This window comes from Podarcis muralis, chromosome 12 (genome assembly GCF_964188315.1).
Source record: "Podarcis muralis chromosome 12, rPodMur119.hap1.1, whole genome shotgun sequence".
NCBI lineage: Eukaryota > Metazoa > Chordata > Lepidosauria > Squamata > Lacertidae > Podarcis > Podarcis muralis.
Genome location: NC_135666.1, coordinates 10,769,099 through 10,784,436, shown reverse-complemented (window position 1 = coordinate 10,784,436; position 15,338 = coordinate 10,769,099). Strand labels below are relative to the sequence as shown.

The following is a 15,338-nucleotide window of genomic DNA, read 5'->3' as shown; positions in this document are numbered from 1 at the left end:
CAGACGGAAGCAGATAGAAGGGATTATGAAGCAGCTCACTTAGGATTGTGGAGTTCATTCCAGTGGCTGCTTTTTGCAAGGAGGCAGGAAGACCCCATGCCTCTGGTCACACCATAGTTGCCAACTGGCTAGAGAAATACAGCTCAGCCAGCTCCTGTGTCTCTTAATGGCAGCTTGATCTGCAGCTGGGGAGGGAGAATAGGTCCATTTCAGTTCCTCTCAGCTTCTCATTTTTCCAACCTGAAGTTCAGTTCTGAACATTTCCATATCCGTTTGCAATTTTTTTAATTAATTTTTTTTAAGCCTCATGAAATGAACCAGAATTTTAGTGGAAATTTATTATAGTTTATATCTTGTTGTGACTTATGTGGAACTTGTTCAATTTGATTGTGCGTTTCTAAAATATTTTCTTTCTGGTCATGAGAGAGAGGAGGATCTCTCTGTTGTGACGTCTCATTTGTGCAGTGCCCTCCCTAGGAAGATTCACTTGACACCAAACCTGATGTCCTTTTGGAGCCAGGAGATGACCTTTTCATTTGCCTAGGCCATCCATACAATCTGGTTTTAACGTTGCAATGTTTGTTTGCTTAACAGATTTGCTAGCACAATTTTATCATTGGTTGTTTCAATGCTCTAGCTAGCTGTTCAGTTGTAAACTGCAAATGTACATGTTCTCATTGTGAATTAGACTTTCTTTTATGATTGTCATGTGCCCCCCTGGGAGTCGTCAAACAAAGAGATTCCCAATAAGTGAAAAGATGGACACTGCTGCTGTTTTGGGCAGTACCTCATGTTTTTAGCGCAATGCAATGTTTAATTTAATGTAAATCTATTGCCCAAAGAATAAGCCCACCATGAGATAAAGTGATGAGAAAGGCTTAACAAGCTTGCGGTTGTGTGCCGTTGGGCCACGACTAAAGATGTAGGAGCTGACCCGAAAAAGCAAAGAGGCAGCCTCCTCTAGGCCTTCCACGACAATTTCCATCTCTACAAGGAGAGGGTAGCAAGCCCAGGGCTTTGGGTTGCCCTGTCTATGCCTGAATTCAGCTATAAGCATATGACTGCAATGCGTCGTCTTCGACACTCAGAAATAAATAAGCCATTCGCCTTGCAGGCAGACTTGTCTGACTCTTCAAGCAGATTAGCAAGGAGACAAGTGCTTGGGACAAAAACCCTTGCCCGTATCCGTGATGAGCAAAACCAGCCACTTGCTAGGAGAAGACCCGGGTCGTCTGTACAAATATGCGGGTGAGTCACAGTAGCTGACTCAGATCCGCTGGCAAAGTGCCTCCGGTGTGTGTGGCTTTTAAGCACAAAGACATTCAGGACTGGGGCATAGCTATAAAAGTGGGCCAGGTGACTGGGATTGGGGAGGGGGAAATTGCACCCTTCCTAATGGAAGGGGGTCTTTTATTTAGCCTGTTGTGTTACATGTAGCATTTTTGCAGGGCAAGGACTACAGGCCACATCTCAAGGACTGGGTCTGCCTCTTTTACATGTGTTTGGTGGCCAAGCATGCTGTCTGCCGCGCATGACGGCCCCACGGCGCATTGCAGAGGATGCTGGAATATGTTACGGAGGTGGAGGCATGTCTGCAGCATGGCTGCCAGACTGAGGGTGCCTGCAGACTGTCACTATTTTGCCGGAGAGATTCAAGCATATAGCCGAAACGTAGGTTTTCACAATTAAAGTGGAGTAAAGCTCTCTCTGTTCCTGTGACAAAATCCACTTCAAAAATAAAAATAATTTTTTTTTGCAGTTAAGGAAGTGGCAGGAAATGTGAGGGAATTGTGAAGGATTCATGGGAAGACGTATAAAACCCCACAATGAAATCGGGATGAATGCTCATCATGTAACCTCCCTGCAAGCAAATCAGCATGAATGCATGCAATCTAATCGCTGTGTAAGCTTTGTGATATGAATGGGAAAGTCCAACCCAGTGGGAAATCGAAGCCTAAGAGGACCTCTGCACCTGGGTGAATGTGCCAAGTACAAAGAGCATGGCAAAGAATGACTGTCCTTTCAAGCATGGCATTGATTCCACACACACTCCCGCAGCACTAGTCCAAGCCCAGGGCATGTGAAGTTACTTGAGCTCCTGGCTTGTCAGGCTGCAAAAATAGCTCACGCTGAGGACCTGACAAAAGCTTACCTACTGCTCTGCAGTCCGGCACCTTCACTCGTCACCCTGGGGCTATCAGCACCGTTGGAGGATTATTATTATTTTGTGTTTGCTCTCTGCCAACGGCTGTTCGGTTTCCACAGCCTCACACCCCCCCCCCATGCTTCTTATTTAACACATACACTATCTGACAGGTCACAAAGCACAACCAGGGATTTGCGCCGAGCTTGTCGAGTCATGAGTTGTTGTGGCCTATCTCCGATGGAGAGCTTGGTTGCAATGATTTCTGGTTGCAGGTCCCCGTTGCAAGGGTGCCTCCGAACCCCTGTTGGTGGGAAACCCAGACGGGAGAGGGACCAGTCTTGCCTGGGGCCTTCCCAGGGGCTCCAGGTTGACCACTGTAGGAGTCACAGTGCTGGAGTAGGTTGATATTTGGTCTGATCCTGCAGGTCCTTTCTTAGCTTCCTCATTGCTGCTCTTGAAATATATTCACAATTGCTTGCTTTTGCTAGGCTGCTGGTTTGAACTGGGACTATTGCTTTATGGCCCCTTTGGCTCTGTTGAGCAAGAGAAGATCAGACTCCTGAAATCTCGACAAGGCCCCAGCTCTGCATTGCTTCCTCCTTCCACAGCCCCACCTCCAGAAGGGGCAACTGGAGAGTAGGGGCCGGGGTAGGGGAGAGGGAATCCTTCACAAGCTCAGTTTAATGTGACCTAAAATTAATGGAAGTCTTTCTATAGATCATACCACACACTTCAGAGCAAGCTTTTTCAAGTGTAGCAATTAACCTCCCGATAAAAGGGTTACCTGAGAAGGATTCATTGATTCACCTTCTCTTAAGATGCAAGAGCCATAGCGGTCTGCATTTAGCTGCAGAAGAAGACACGAAGGTATTGCTGCAGCTTTTGGGACAGCCAGGTCATTTGGCACCAGAAAAGCGTCCTCTTCTAAAGGTATCCAGATCATAAAAGGATGTAATCAAATCTCCATTTCCTGGATGCAAAACAGTGTTTGCGGTTCTGCAGTATCAGCTTAAGGTAAAGGTAAAGGTACTCCTGCCCATACGGACCAGTCTTGACAGACTCTAGGGTTGTGCGCTCATCTCACTCTAGAGGCCGGGAGCCAGCGCTGTCCGCAGACACTTCCGGGTCACGTGGCCAGCGTGACAAGCTGCATCTGGCGAGCCAGCGCAGCACACGGAACGCCGTTTACCTTCCCGCTGGTAAGCGGTCCCTATTTATCTACTTGCACCCGAAGGTGCTTTCGAACTGCTAGGTTGGCAGGCGCTGGGACCGAACAACGGGAGCACACCCCGACGCGGGGATTCGAACTGCCAACCTTTCGATCGGCAAGTCCTAGGCACTGAGGCTTTTACCCACAGTGCCACCCGCGTCCCTGCAGTATCAGCTTATGGTTAGCCAAAATATAAGTTTCACAGCCTCATTGGGGGCTGTGAAGTTTGTCTCACTTTCCTCAATATGGTTGTGTTGTGGGTTTTTTTTTGCCAAAAAGTGCCAAAGTTCACAGGAGAAAGGGAGTGCATCATTTCATTGCCTAGACACCCATGAGGCCCATTCCTCTCTTCCCAGTCAGTGCCATGAGTTGGATCACCACAGGGGAAGTGATAGGGCCACCTGGTTGTCTAGGCAACAGGGCTGGTCCATTTTAGGATAAGTGTGGCAATTATCTCAGGCAGCTAATTTTGGGTGACATGAAAGGGCAGGACGCTGTGAGTTCTTTAATTTATTATGACTGTGTTTTTACTGCCAGGGAGTGGAAAGAGGTGCTTCTGGGATTGTTTGTCTCACTTGACTGTGCCTTGGCCTATGGGCACCAAGCACCTTGGCTTGGGGACCGGGGAAAAGCATCATTTGCTGTTCCACCTCAGGCAGCAAAGATGTCTTAGGCTCTCCTTCTCATCCAGTGCTATGGCTGTGACTCATTTATCCTGAAGGTGGCAAAGTTTGCAAACAGCTGCAGAAAAGGCAAATGAACGGCTTACAGCAGTTTTTAGTAGTATTATTTTTTTACAGCAGGTATTTTGTGCCCTACTTATTGTAGCCTCTGTTACAATCCTGTTTTTGCAGTTGTACGATCTGAAACTGCCTTATGCTGAGTGGAACCCAATGACCCAAGGTGGCTTAATTGTTCAGGTGTTGGAATTTCACACTGGATGGGCTGTTGCAGAATGCAACCATTTTAGGAGCAGGGCTAAAAGTGTGGTCCTGTGTCTTTGTTGAAATGGCAAGGCCCTACACGAGTCATGCAAGAATATAGGGCTCACGTATGTGTGTTTCAGACAGCAAATGGTGTTTTGTTTTCTGTTCTACAGAATGCCTCTTCCAGTATTAGCCTGCCTGGTTCTAGGAGACCTTTTGTCTTGTAGGTCCGGAGGAAATGTTTTGAGTTGTGACATCAGGGCTGGATTAACCATTAAGCAAAATAAGCACATGCTTAGGGCATCAAGGGAAGGGGGGCACCGCATAAATTTCCCTTTGTTGGATTTTTCAAATTACTGGCCACATTCATTTTCTCTGTTCGAGTATATTAAAAATCCCAACAGAACAACTGTGTAAGAAAGCAGGATGGATGCCTTATCTCTACTAAGTATAGAAGCAGATGTGTTATGTAAGATTAGTTTTGAGGATCTGATCAAAGACTTTGCAATCAGGAAAAGTAGATTTTAAAAAAAATATAACTAAAGTGGAAGTACAGAAAATGAAACATCATTTTCCATCGTACTGTAGGTTTTGTTTCATTTTAAAAATAACAATTTATGTTAAAGGTAAAGGGACCCCTGACCATTAGGTCCAGTCGTGGCTGACTCTGGGGTTGCGGTGCTCATCTCGCTTTATTAGCCGAGGGAGCCAGTGTACAGCTTCTGGGTCATGTGGCCAGCATGACTAAGCCGCTTCTGGCGAACCAGAGCAGTGCACGGAAATGCCGTTTACCTTCCCGCCGGAGCGGTACCTATTTATCTACTTGCACATTGACTGCTAGGTTGGCAGGAGCAGGGACCGAGCAACGGGAGCTCACCCCGTCGCGGGGATTCGACCCGCTGACCTTCTGATTGGCAAGCCCTAGGCTCCGTGGTTTAACCCACAGCGCCACCCGTGTCCCTAACAATTTATGTTACAGGTTATTATTATATATATTTGAATTAGATGTATGTGATGGCAGCAAAAGGTTTGCTTTGGGCCTCTAAAGGTCTTAATCCAGTTCTGGGCAACATAAGACACGGCCTCCTCTGTGGTGGCGCCACAGTTAAGGAATTAAGGCAATGTTTAGTCCTGGAGTTTTTGCCAGGGACGATGGGAATCATAGTCCAACATATGGGGAGCCATAGATCCCCTGTCCCTGCTGTGAATGTTCTTATCCTTGATTAATTGTTCTAATCTTTTTCACAAAGTCATCACAATTACATAACTGCATGCTATATTTAGAAGCACTCGGTTCATTTCAGACAAGATGGAGGAGCACGAGAAGCAGGCAGCATCAGATAGTTGGGGACCCAGTTATCACACCACATATCACCATGTCTAGAATGAACCGCAGTGATCAAATTTCAGAGCAGTGGGCGGAGGGCGGCAGGGATCAGCCTTATAATTAGGTGTTTTGCCCTCAAAATTGCCAGATGTCGTTTCGTTACACTCGGGGGAATCTCATATGGTACTTCCTTAACGTGGGGAGAGCCTGCCTCTGTTGCGGTGTTGAGGAACCCTTTGTTTAACCTCCTTAGGCAATTCTCCTCTTATGCTGTCAATAGCAGTTCTTCCACATCAGTTAACCAGTCTGGTCTCATAAAAACAACACTATTTAATGCTGATGAACTCGAAGCTTGTTCAGCTTGAAACGGCATTATCGGTGAAAACAGATCCCAGCAGCCGGTCACTTTGACAGTGTCTGGGCCGCATGGTGCTGCGTTTTTTGGGGGGGCGAGGGGGACAACTTTCGAAAGCCAGGAGCCTTTTTTATATATATATATAGAAAAGGAGTCGGAGCAGATCCCTTGCTGGAAGCAAAGCAGATTCTTGAAGCATGGTAAAAAAATAGTGCTTTTATTGGCAGGTTTACAAGCAGAATCCATTAGTGTCTAATATCCTGCAGGATAGAACAAAAAATATAAATAAAATGCAACCCATGTCTTGCTTTATGTGACGTCACTTCCTTCCTTCTGTGCTCCCTTGGTTATCAACTGCCAGGAAGCGGCTGATGATTCCAGGCGGGTGTCTCTGTGGTAATACAAGGTTAGAAATGTTGCTGACTCAGTATTTTGCCTTGCAACCTAATTTTCTCGGCAAGCAACTCCCGTCATTTTTTGGGGGGGGGGCGGCGTCTCTGGTTCCTAGTTCATCACGTAGAACGTTAGCATCATCAATCTCCGTGGAAAAGGAGACAATTTTATATTTATATTTATATATATTTATATATATTTTAAGTAAAAAAATATCAAATATAATAAATTTATGAAAGACCATTCACAACATATACAATAAGTGTTACATTGCTGCTACGGGAGCTACGTGATTCCTCCACCCATCTCTCTCTCTCTCTCTCTCTCTCTCTCTCTCTCTCTCTTCCTCTTCGCCCTCACTCTCTTATTATAGAATGCAAGGTCATACATTGCCGTAAGTAAACGCACTAATATAAGTAAGACCTTAAAATGAAAAGTATGCGGTCAGGTTTTATCTGTGTATAGTTATAAAGTACTTACTGTGTTACAGTCTAGCGTCTCCATAAACACACCACTGCTAGGACAGCCCCAGGACCTTGTGCTGGAACCCCCCCGGCCCCCGCCCCGACCCCTCCCTGTGCATATAGAAATATAAACATTGAGCAAAGTTGGAAAGAGAAGGGTCAAAGGTTAGACGTCTGCCAACGCCTTGACATACCCTGGTGCAGGGCTGACCTCCCTTCCTGCGTCCTTTGCAACTAATGTTTAACAAGGCTGCTTCAACTGTTGTGTGGTTACATTCTGTAAACAATATTCTTAAAGTGTCCTAAATGAAAAACTCAATATATATTTTTTTAAACCATCGACTCTTTGTCTCTGTCGGGCGACAGCTGGTCGTCTAGATGCTCGTCGCTTTTGCTAGAGTCGGTCAACCTTAGCTGGAAGTTGTCGCTGGTGCCCCTGGTGACGCTGTCGTAGGAAGGAGGGAAGGAGGTGGAGGACAGAGTTTCTGACTTGTTTATCGGCCTCCCATAGTTCTCGCTCATCATGAACGCAATGAGGCCTTCCCTCTCGGGAGCGTCCTCCCCTAGGTGGCAGGCTTTTTGGCGGTATAGGAAGGAGGCCTGCTTGAGGGTGCGTTGGAAGAGATGGCTCCTGTAGGCTCTCTGAATGACGATGGCAGAAATTTCTTCCTGTTTCCGCCTGAGCGTGGTTGTGATGGGTTCGTAAGAAATCTTCGAGGGGTTGGCAGCCATGAATTTCTCCTCCATCTGTATCTTGAGGGCGTCCATCTCCCCAGACTCCCCCAGCACTCTTTTGGTGAAAGCAAACAAAATATCTAAGCAATGGATCCTGTCCCCACTCACCATGGGGAGGTCCATAGCTATGAGCTTGATCTTATTTGGTTTCGCAATGCGTAAAGGTTCTGACAGAGCGTCCGCGAAGTTGGAAAGCGCGGCGTACTCAATAAACTGAGTGGCTTCGGGGTCAAATTTCTCCCATATTTCATAAAACATATCAAAGTCGTCCTCGCTTAGAGGCTCTGTGCTCTCTTCAGTAGCGACACTGAAGTTCTCTAAAATAATAGCTATGTACATGTTTACAACAATGAGAAAGGATATAATGATATAAGTAACAAAGAACAGAATTCCCACTGCGGGGCTGCCACAGTTTCCCTTCGAGCCATTTGTGTTGATATGGCTTGGATCACAATATGGCGGCCCGGTGTTCAAAATGGGGCTGAGGAGACCATCCCAGCCGGCGGATGTAGTGATTTGGAAGAGACAGAGCATGCTGTTGGGAAACGTCTGGAAGTTGAACATGTCGTCGATCCCATGCTCTTGCTTAACGTAGGCAAAGTTGGCCATGCCGAAAATGGCGTAAATGAACATGACCAGGAAAAGCAGGAGGCCGATGTTGAACAACGCAGGGAGGGACATCATTAAGGCAAAGAGAAGAGTTCGGATTCCTTTGGCCCCTCTTATAAGTCTCAGGATCCGGCCAATCCGAGCCAAGCGAATGACTCTGAAGAGGGTAGGGGAGAAGAAGTATTTCTGGATGATGTCAGAAAGTACAGAGCCTTGGGGGGGAAAGGGAATAACCAGTTAGTGAACCAGCAAAGGTTATGGCGTTTTGGTTGAAAGTAGCATCTCAGGTTTACCAGTTAAGGGCATGGGACATCCCTGCTGAAGCTCAACTGAGTATGCGAGTAAGGATCCGCACAGAGCTTAGTTGAGCTCTTGCATCCCTTCTTTCCTTCCTTTGGGGGCCTCGATACACACATGCAGGGGCATCTTACCACGTTGCCCTTGGGATACCAGGAGGCATGTTCATAAACCCAAGAAGAGTTCTGCTGGATCAGACCAAGGGTCTATTTAAGCCAGCATCCTCCCGTTGCTCGGTCCCTGCTCCTGCCAACCTAGCAGTTCAAAAGCATGTCAAAGTGCAAGTAGATAAATAGATACCACTCCAGCGGGAAGGTAAATGGCGTTTCCGTGCGCTGCTCTGGTTTGCCAGAATCGGCTTAGTCATGCTGGCCACATGACCAGCGAGATGAGCGCCGCAACCCCAGAGTCAGCCACGACTGGACCTAATGGCCAGGGGTCCCTTTATCTTTACCGTTTACCTCCTTCCTACAGTGGCCAGGGCATAAGCAGGGCATAAGCATAGCCCTCTCCCACTGTTCTTTCCCAGCATAGTGCTTCTGATCCTGGAGGCAGCTTATAGCCAGCATGACCAATAGCCATTGGTAGCTAGCTCATGGCTCCCATACATCCATCCTGTTGAGTAACCTGTGATCTAAAATGCTGCAGAGGAAACCAACAGCACAGGTGGGTCTTCTGCACCATGAGTTAAGCCCAGAGGCCATGAACTGCTATACAGATGTGCTGCAGACACACTGGAGTAGGCCAAAGAAGAGTCGGCATGCTCCAATGTGTCACTGCTCCCAAGAAATATTCACATGTGGTTTACCCCTTGAAGCCAATCAGGCCACGTGGATCTAGGCAAATCCACCACTCCAAATTCTGTATTTGTTGAGGGTTTGACTTACCCACTATTGATAGAATTACGACGACAAAATCAAAAATGTTCCACCCATTGGTGAAATAGTAGTGCCTCAGAGCCACCATTTTTAATATGCACTCTGCAGTGAAGATGGCAACAAAGACCATGTTGATTTTGTAAAGGATGTTCACTTTTTCTGGGCTCTGGTCATCCGTTTCCACCATCATGGTGACCATGTTGAGGCAGATGAGGAGCATGATGCAGACATCAAAGGCTTGATTCAAGACGGCATCAAAAATGAAGCCTTGATACTTGTTCTGGAAGATATTAGAAAGACCCGTTAGATCAGTGGTTCCCAAAGTGGGTGGTATGGCATGGTGTGTGGGGGTTACCTAGGGGGTTACCAAGAGATAAGGGAGTGGCGGGGGGGGGCAGGCAGTGCTGAAGGTACAAATGACTATCAGACTTCAAAAAGCTAATATCCCTGAATCAAGCTCATCAGTTAAACTGAATAGTTTTGATTGGATTTCGAATAAATCTGCAATTAACTGTTACTGTTTTGAATTTTATTGTGTCATTATTAGTGAGTCGTGCAAACCACTACTCTGAATAATGCTTTTTTTTAGGGTACGGGGCACTGGGGATGAGCTTATGCAAACTACTGCAATAGATCAAAGCAGCCAACTCAGATAGCGCCATATGTTTGCACCTATTTGGGCCTGCAATGGAACTTTTCTGCAGTTTGGGTGTTCAGCAGTGGCCGGCAGGGAGGGCCGCCTATCCACACAGTGGTGGGCTCCTGACAACAGTATAACTGGCAAGTCTAGGGACTGTGCGGGGTCAGGGTTGAGTGGCAGTGACACCAGGCAGTTTGGGAGCCCTGGTGGAGCCAGTTCAGCGCTTCTGCTGGTGCTCCTTCCCCACCCGCTCTCTGTTCTGGTACATGGTAGTGGTGCCCCTGCCAGGAGGCCAGGTCTGCAGTACCACCCCTCCTTGTCACCAGCTCCTGTAAGTGTTCACATTTGCACAGCACCATATGAAAGTGTGGCAGTGGTCAGGAGGACTGTGGTCCTAGCAGCTGCCTCAAATATTTGTTTGTTGAAGCAGTTGTTGGCCCCAGAGGTGGCAAGTCACAGGGTGGACAACCCTACCATGCAATTTGAAAATAATAATAATAATAATAATAATAATAATAATAATAATACCCCAGCCACTCTGGGCGGTCCACAGCACATATAAAATATCCAACATTAAAAACTTCCCAGTACAGCGCTGCCTTCAGATGTCTTCTAAAAGTCAGACATCCTTGACATCTGGTGGGAGGGCGTTCCACAGGGAGGGCGCCACCACCGAGAAGGCCCTCTGCCTGGTTCCCTGTAACCTCACTTCTTGCAGTGGGGGAACCACCAGAAGACCCTCAGAGGGGGTCTGTGTTGGTCCAAAGCATTCTTTAGAATGGAAGAATAGCATCATGTTTTGGGGTGACAGAGTGCCCTATCCCAAACACTTTCCATTCAATTCAATGGGAAAACTCCAAAATATTTTAATAGAGCTCAATTTACAAACTTTTTTTTTCTTGATTGGTGCTATAAACCTCTCTAGAAATATGACAGGATGCTTGTGTAAAAATATGTGTAATATATAAATAACTACAATGGATACGATTCTGGTGGACATTTTTCTGAAGGGGTCAGTTGGTATCAGCTAAAGAAATCCACAGAATGCCTCACCACTGGCCGTGGGATGGGTTTTTGGGGTTTCTTGGATCCCAGTTTTTTCATGGCATTGTAATATTTTTTCTGTTCCTCCGTCATAAAGATGTCTTGTCCACCTAAGTATAGGGAGATAAAACTAACATTAATTTGGATGGCAGAAATGGCTGTTTGTGGAAAGCAAAACCATTTTTAATGACTGAAGGTCTCCATTTCCTTCCCTTCCTTCCCCTCCATTCTTGGTAGCAATCATTAAGCTATCTAATTATATCTCAGTAAGAATGTGTGTAGGTATCCTGAAGAAAGTTTGTTAATCATTTTTACTGAGATATTGATCCTATCAAAATTCAAGAGCTCCATGGAATTGAAGAAGTGCTATCTGCCTTATCAGTTATCAGCCAGCGGATGACCATGAAATTCCACGAGAAATATCACCAGAGGGGTTAGTCTGTGACTAAATCGCACTTCCCAGAGCAATACATAAACTGGAGCTCAGCTCTCCTTCAAGATGCAAACTTCTCTAAATTTTGAAATGCAGTTTTCCAGCCCCCAAAACGGGTGTATGAGAAGGAAGTGCACATAAAAATGCACATTATTGGTGAAAATAATACACAAAAACTCATTGTATTAAGGGAAATATTGCCGGAAGGCTAAATTGAATACAAAATATGCACATTAGGAGATGGTTGCTGGCATCCATCTGTCGCAAGAGAAAATGGTGTGCGCCTCTGGGGTGAAGTCAAACTGTTGCATCAGCAGCACTGAAGTGACTGCTCTGAAGCACAAGCCTGGGCTGTGTGTATGGAGGTCCTGGGCTGCCCGGATGACAAGACCCCCCTCTTGGCTGTGTTGGTGTGGTCCAAAGGAAAGCAAGACGTTTGACACCAGCTTGGCTGTAGGAAATGCCAGAAGGAGATATAGAAGACGCCATCTAAGCATCTTAGGGACTCCACTCCAGATTGGTATTGGGTTTACTCCTTAGCCTTTTCATCTCCTGAATACATCCCACAAGGCAGCAGAGGTTTAAGATAAGAGTTTTTCTTCTCTAAGTGCAGGGTAGGGACCACAGAAGGAAGGATGTGTCCCCCACCAGATCTACCACCCCTCCCCTAACACCCCATACGCCCCACATTAGGAGAAATGAATGGCAAAATGCTGATGAATTTTCATGAGGACTTGACGGGGGCGGTATGGAAATTGCAAACATATGGGAAATTTGGTGAACTGAATGTTAGACTGGAAAACAGAAAGGGAGAGAAACCAAAACTGACAGATTCATTCCTCCATGCTAAGAGGAGGAACTGATTATTGGGCCAGCATTTTTTAGAACCAGATTAGAATTCATTGTTTTTCAGCAGTGATTTATTTATTGCATTTTTATGCCACCTGTTCTCCAAGGAGCTCAGGGTAGTATGGCTTGGACTATGTACTGGCCACAAGATTTCCATGTTTATTTCAATTTTGGAATAGCTACATACAATTAGCTGAGTGCTTGATTGCATTTCCTCCATCCTTTCATTGTTACCGTTTTGCACAATGGAAGTCATTATATAACCTCTTTCCTTTCCTTTTTTTGTGGTCCTCTTTGGTCATTTGTGCAAACTTCAGGAGATGCTGCTCACTGACTTTGTCTTTTCCCTTCTGAGTATTTTGTTTGGGAAGAGGTGCATCACAACATACTGACCAGCAGTTGAATGAAAACAGGTGACAGGGAGAAGCCCACAGCTCAATGGCAGAACACTTGCATTGCACACAGAAGGTGCCCTCAGGTTCAATCTCTGACATCTCTAGCTAGAAGGATGAGACTCTGGAGAGCCATGGCTGGTTGAAGTAGACCATCATGGGCTGAATGAACAACTACTCTGACCTCTAAGAATTAACCAGATCACAAGGGGGAGGGGGAACCCTACCCAATCACTGTCCTGGCAGTCTTGCACCATTGCGCACTCAGGTCCTGCTTTCAGGCTTCTCATAATGGGCATCTGGTTGGCCAATGTAAGAAAGGGATGCTGGACTAGATGGATCATTGGCCTGCCCCAGCTGCAGGGCTCTTGTGTCTTTCAGGTGGAGGTCTACCTGCTACCTGATGCTTCCAACTAGAGACGGAAGGGATTGGCTATTGGGCAAAGTCTGTGGTCCACCACTGAGCTATGGACATCCCTGCCCCCCTTCCACAACTCACGGCTGCCTGGTCGACAAGGTGTTACTTATCTTTTTCTTTTGCTGATTGAAATTGTCAATGATAACACCGATGAAGAGATTCAGAGTGAAGAAGGAGCCAAAGATGATAAAGATCACAAAGTAGAGGTACATGTACAAGTTATATTCCCAGACGGGCTGCTCCTCACGCTGCAAAAAAAAAAAGAAAAAGCGACATGGAGAAAACAAAGAAAGGGTGATGAATGTCCATTGGCATCCTAAACTAAAACACAAGGAGTGCGTTTCCTCCTTTGAAATGCACAACACATTCTATGCAGCTCAGAGAAATTATTTGGCTGCTAAGTGGATACCAAGCCTCACCTACTGCATAGCCTACGACATCTGAAAAGAATTACTTTAAAAACTTTTTTTTCAGATGACAGTATTTGCTTATCATGAATGTCTCGACCTTCAGTTGGGAGTTGGTGGAGGGCCTGAGCCAGTGGGCACTACTATCTCCACTTGAAGAGTGTATGCACATTTGTTGTGTGAACTGAGTTTTAATTACGTTAGCTTGATGGCTATTTCTTCCGATGGGGCTAATTGCATTTAATGTGTCTCTTCTGTTAAAAAAGGAGTTAATGGCTCAAACAGTCCAAATTTCAAGGCTCACTATATTTTTGCAAGATCTTTTTATCCATTATCAAGGGAGGGACTTTGGTGTTTCTAGTTGCCAATTAAAGCATGATTAAGTAGTAAACTAAATAACACACATCATAAAAAAAAAAATAAGAAGAAAAGTCCAAATTGATGCTAAAACATGAGCAGAAGTGAGAATGATTCACTGGAAAAATCTTCTGCACAAGCCTCATCAATGAGCATCACTCATGAAGCTCCCCTTTTAGTACAATGTAGGGTGCTCAGAATGAGTCACCTTGGCTTTTCTGTGCAGCTCCCATTTATTTTGATGGGGGCTTTGCAGGAGAACTTCCCAGTAGATTGTGTACATTACCGGCACGCAGGAGACACTGGTTCAAACACCATACAAAGAAATAAAATAATGCAAGACGTTAGTAGACAAAAGTCCTTTATCTGAGCAGCCCACCTCTCGTGAATCCACCGCAGCATACATAATTTCCATCCAACCTTTAAAAGTTGCCTAGGAAAAAGAAAAGCAATGCATGTAATTAAGACAATCATAATATGCATTTGCGTTAATGGTTACTTTATAGCTTTGTACCTTATTTGCACCATTATGTGGGGAAAAATATTTTTCACTGTTAATACAATAAAAAAACACCAAACCGCCCCATGAATTTTGGCTTATGTAAAGGAACAGAGTTAGCTGTTGAGCAGGTTCTATTATGGGGGACGCTTGTTTAATGACTGAAAGCAAGCTTTTAATTTAACAGGCAGCGGCTTAGATCCTAAGACAAGTTAGCTCAAGAAAGTTCACAGAAGGCTGCCGTCCTCTTCTCGCTGCCCCACTGAACAGCCATGGTGTGGGTCAGAGGCAGCACTGTGCTTGCTGGGACCGGGTGGGGTGGCAGTGGGGTGAATTCTGGGGTAATCACATGTGATATGAAACACTGGTCTGTGTGTGATAGGGAGAAGGGAGGAAACAGGAGAGGCAGTCCGCTTTGCCCTAAGTAGCACCCTGGTTTGTAATGGCTCACATACTTCCTACCTGTGTGGCTGATGTCCATTGGTATTGGTAGGTGAGAGGGCTGGGAGGCCAACAGTAGGGGGCGCTAGAGCCAATGACAGGCAGAGCCAACCAGTCCTAGTTTTGCCATCCATCCCCCCCCATCCCTGCTGACTTGCGCAAGGGGAAACACTGAAACTAAGGAGGAGAAGGAAGGTGACAGCGCCACCCCCTGGACTGGATGCAAGTGAGAAGGCAGGGCACGTGAAAGCTGGCTGAGGTTGGAGCTGCATTGCCTCATTTCCTCTAATGCACCAGCCTCCCTCAGTAAAACCTGAGTGTGCTTTTTGGAACCGACTGATTCGTAATATGAAAAAGGAGGGCTGAGAAGCCTGAGGCGATACAGCAGCTTGTTTCACTGAAACAAATGATGATTTAATCCTGTACTATTGATCCCTTTTGCAGGTGGTTTAATAGTTGCTTCCCAATGTTTCCGTAATCCTGCGGGTGGCAACCTGAGCCTCTTCTAGTCCCTTCCC

At 46.0% G+C, this 15,338-nt stretch overlaps 1 protein-coding gene across 9 annotated transcripts in view; it reads right to left on the bottom strand.

Moving 5' to 3' along the window:
• Positions 1–6,915: 6,915 nt before the first annotated feature.
• Positions 6,916–15,338, bottom strand: part of LOC114607605 (sodium channel protein type 5 subunit alpha-like) — a 301,831-nt gene continuing 293,408 nt past the window's right edge. For all 9 annotated transcript variants that reach the window (XM_077936714.1, XM_077936718.1, XM_077936721.1 and 6 more), the window contains 5 exons: positions 14,260–14,313; positions 13,223–13,364; positions 11,034–11,134; positions 9,350–9,620; positions 6,916–8,377 (listed from right to left, as the gene is read on the bottom strand). In XM_077936714.1, the coding sequence (XP_077792840.1) occupies positions 7,152–8,377; positions 9,350–9,620; positions 11,034–11,134; positions 13,223–13,364; positions 14,260–14,313 (1,794 nt within the window). In that variant the 3' untranslated portion in view covers positions 6,916–7,151. The remainder of the gene's footprint in view (positions 8,378–9,349; positions 9,621–11,033; positions 11,135–13,222; positions 13,365–14,259; positions 14,314–15,338) is intronic.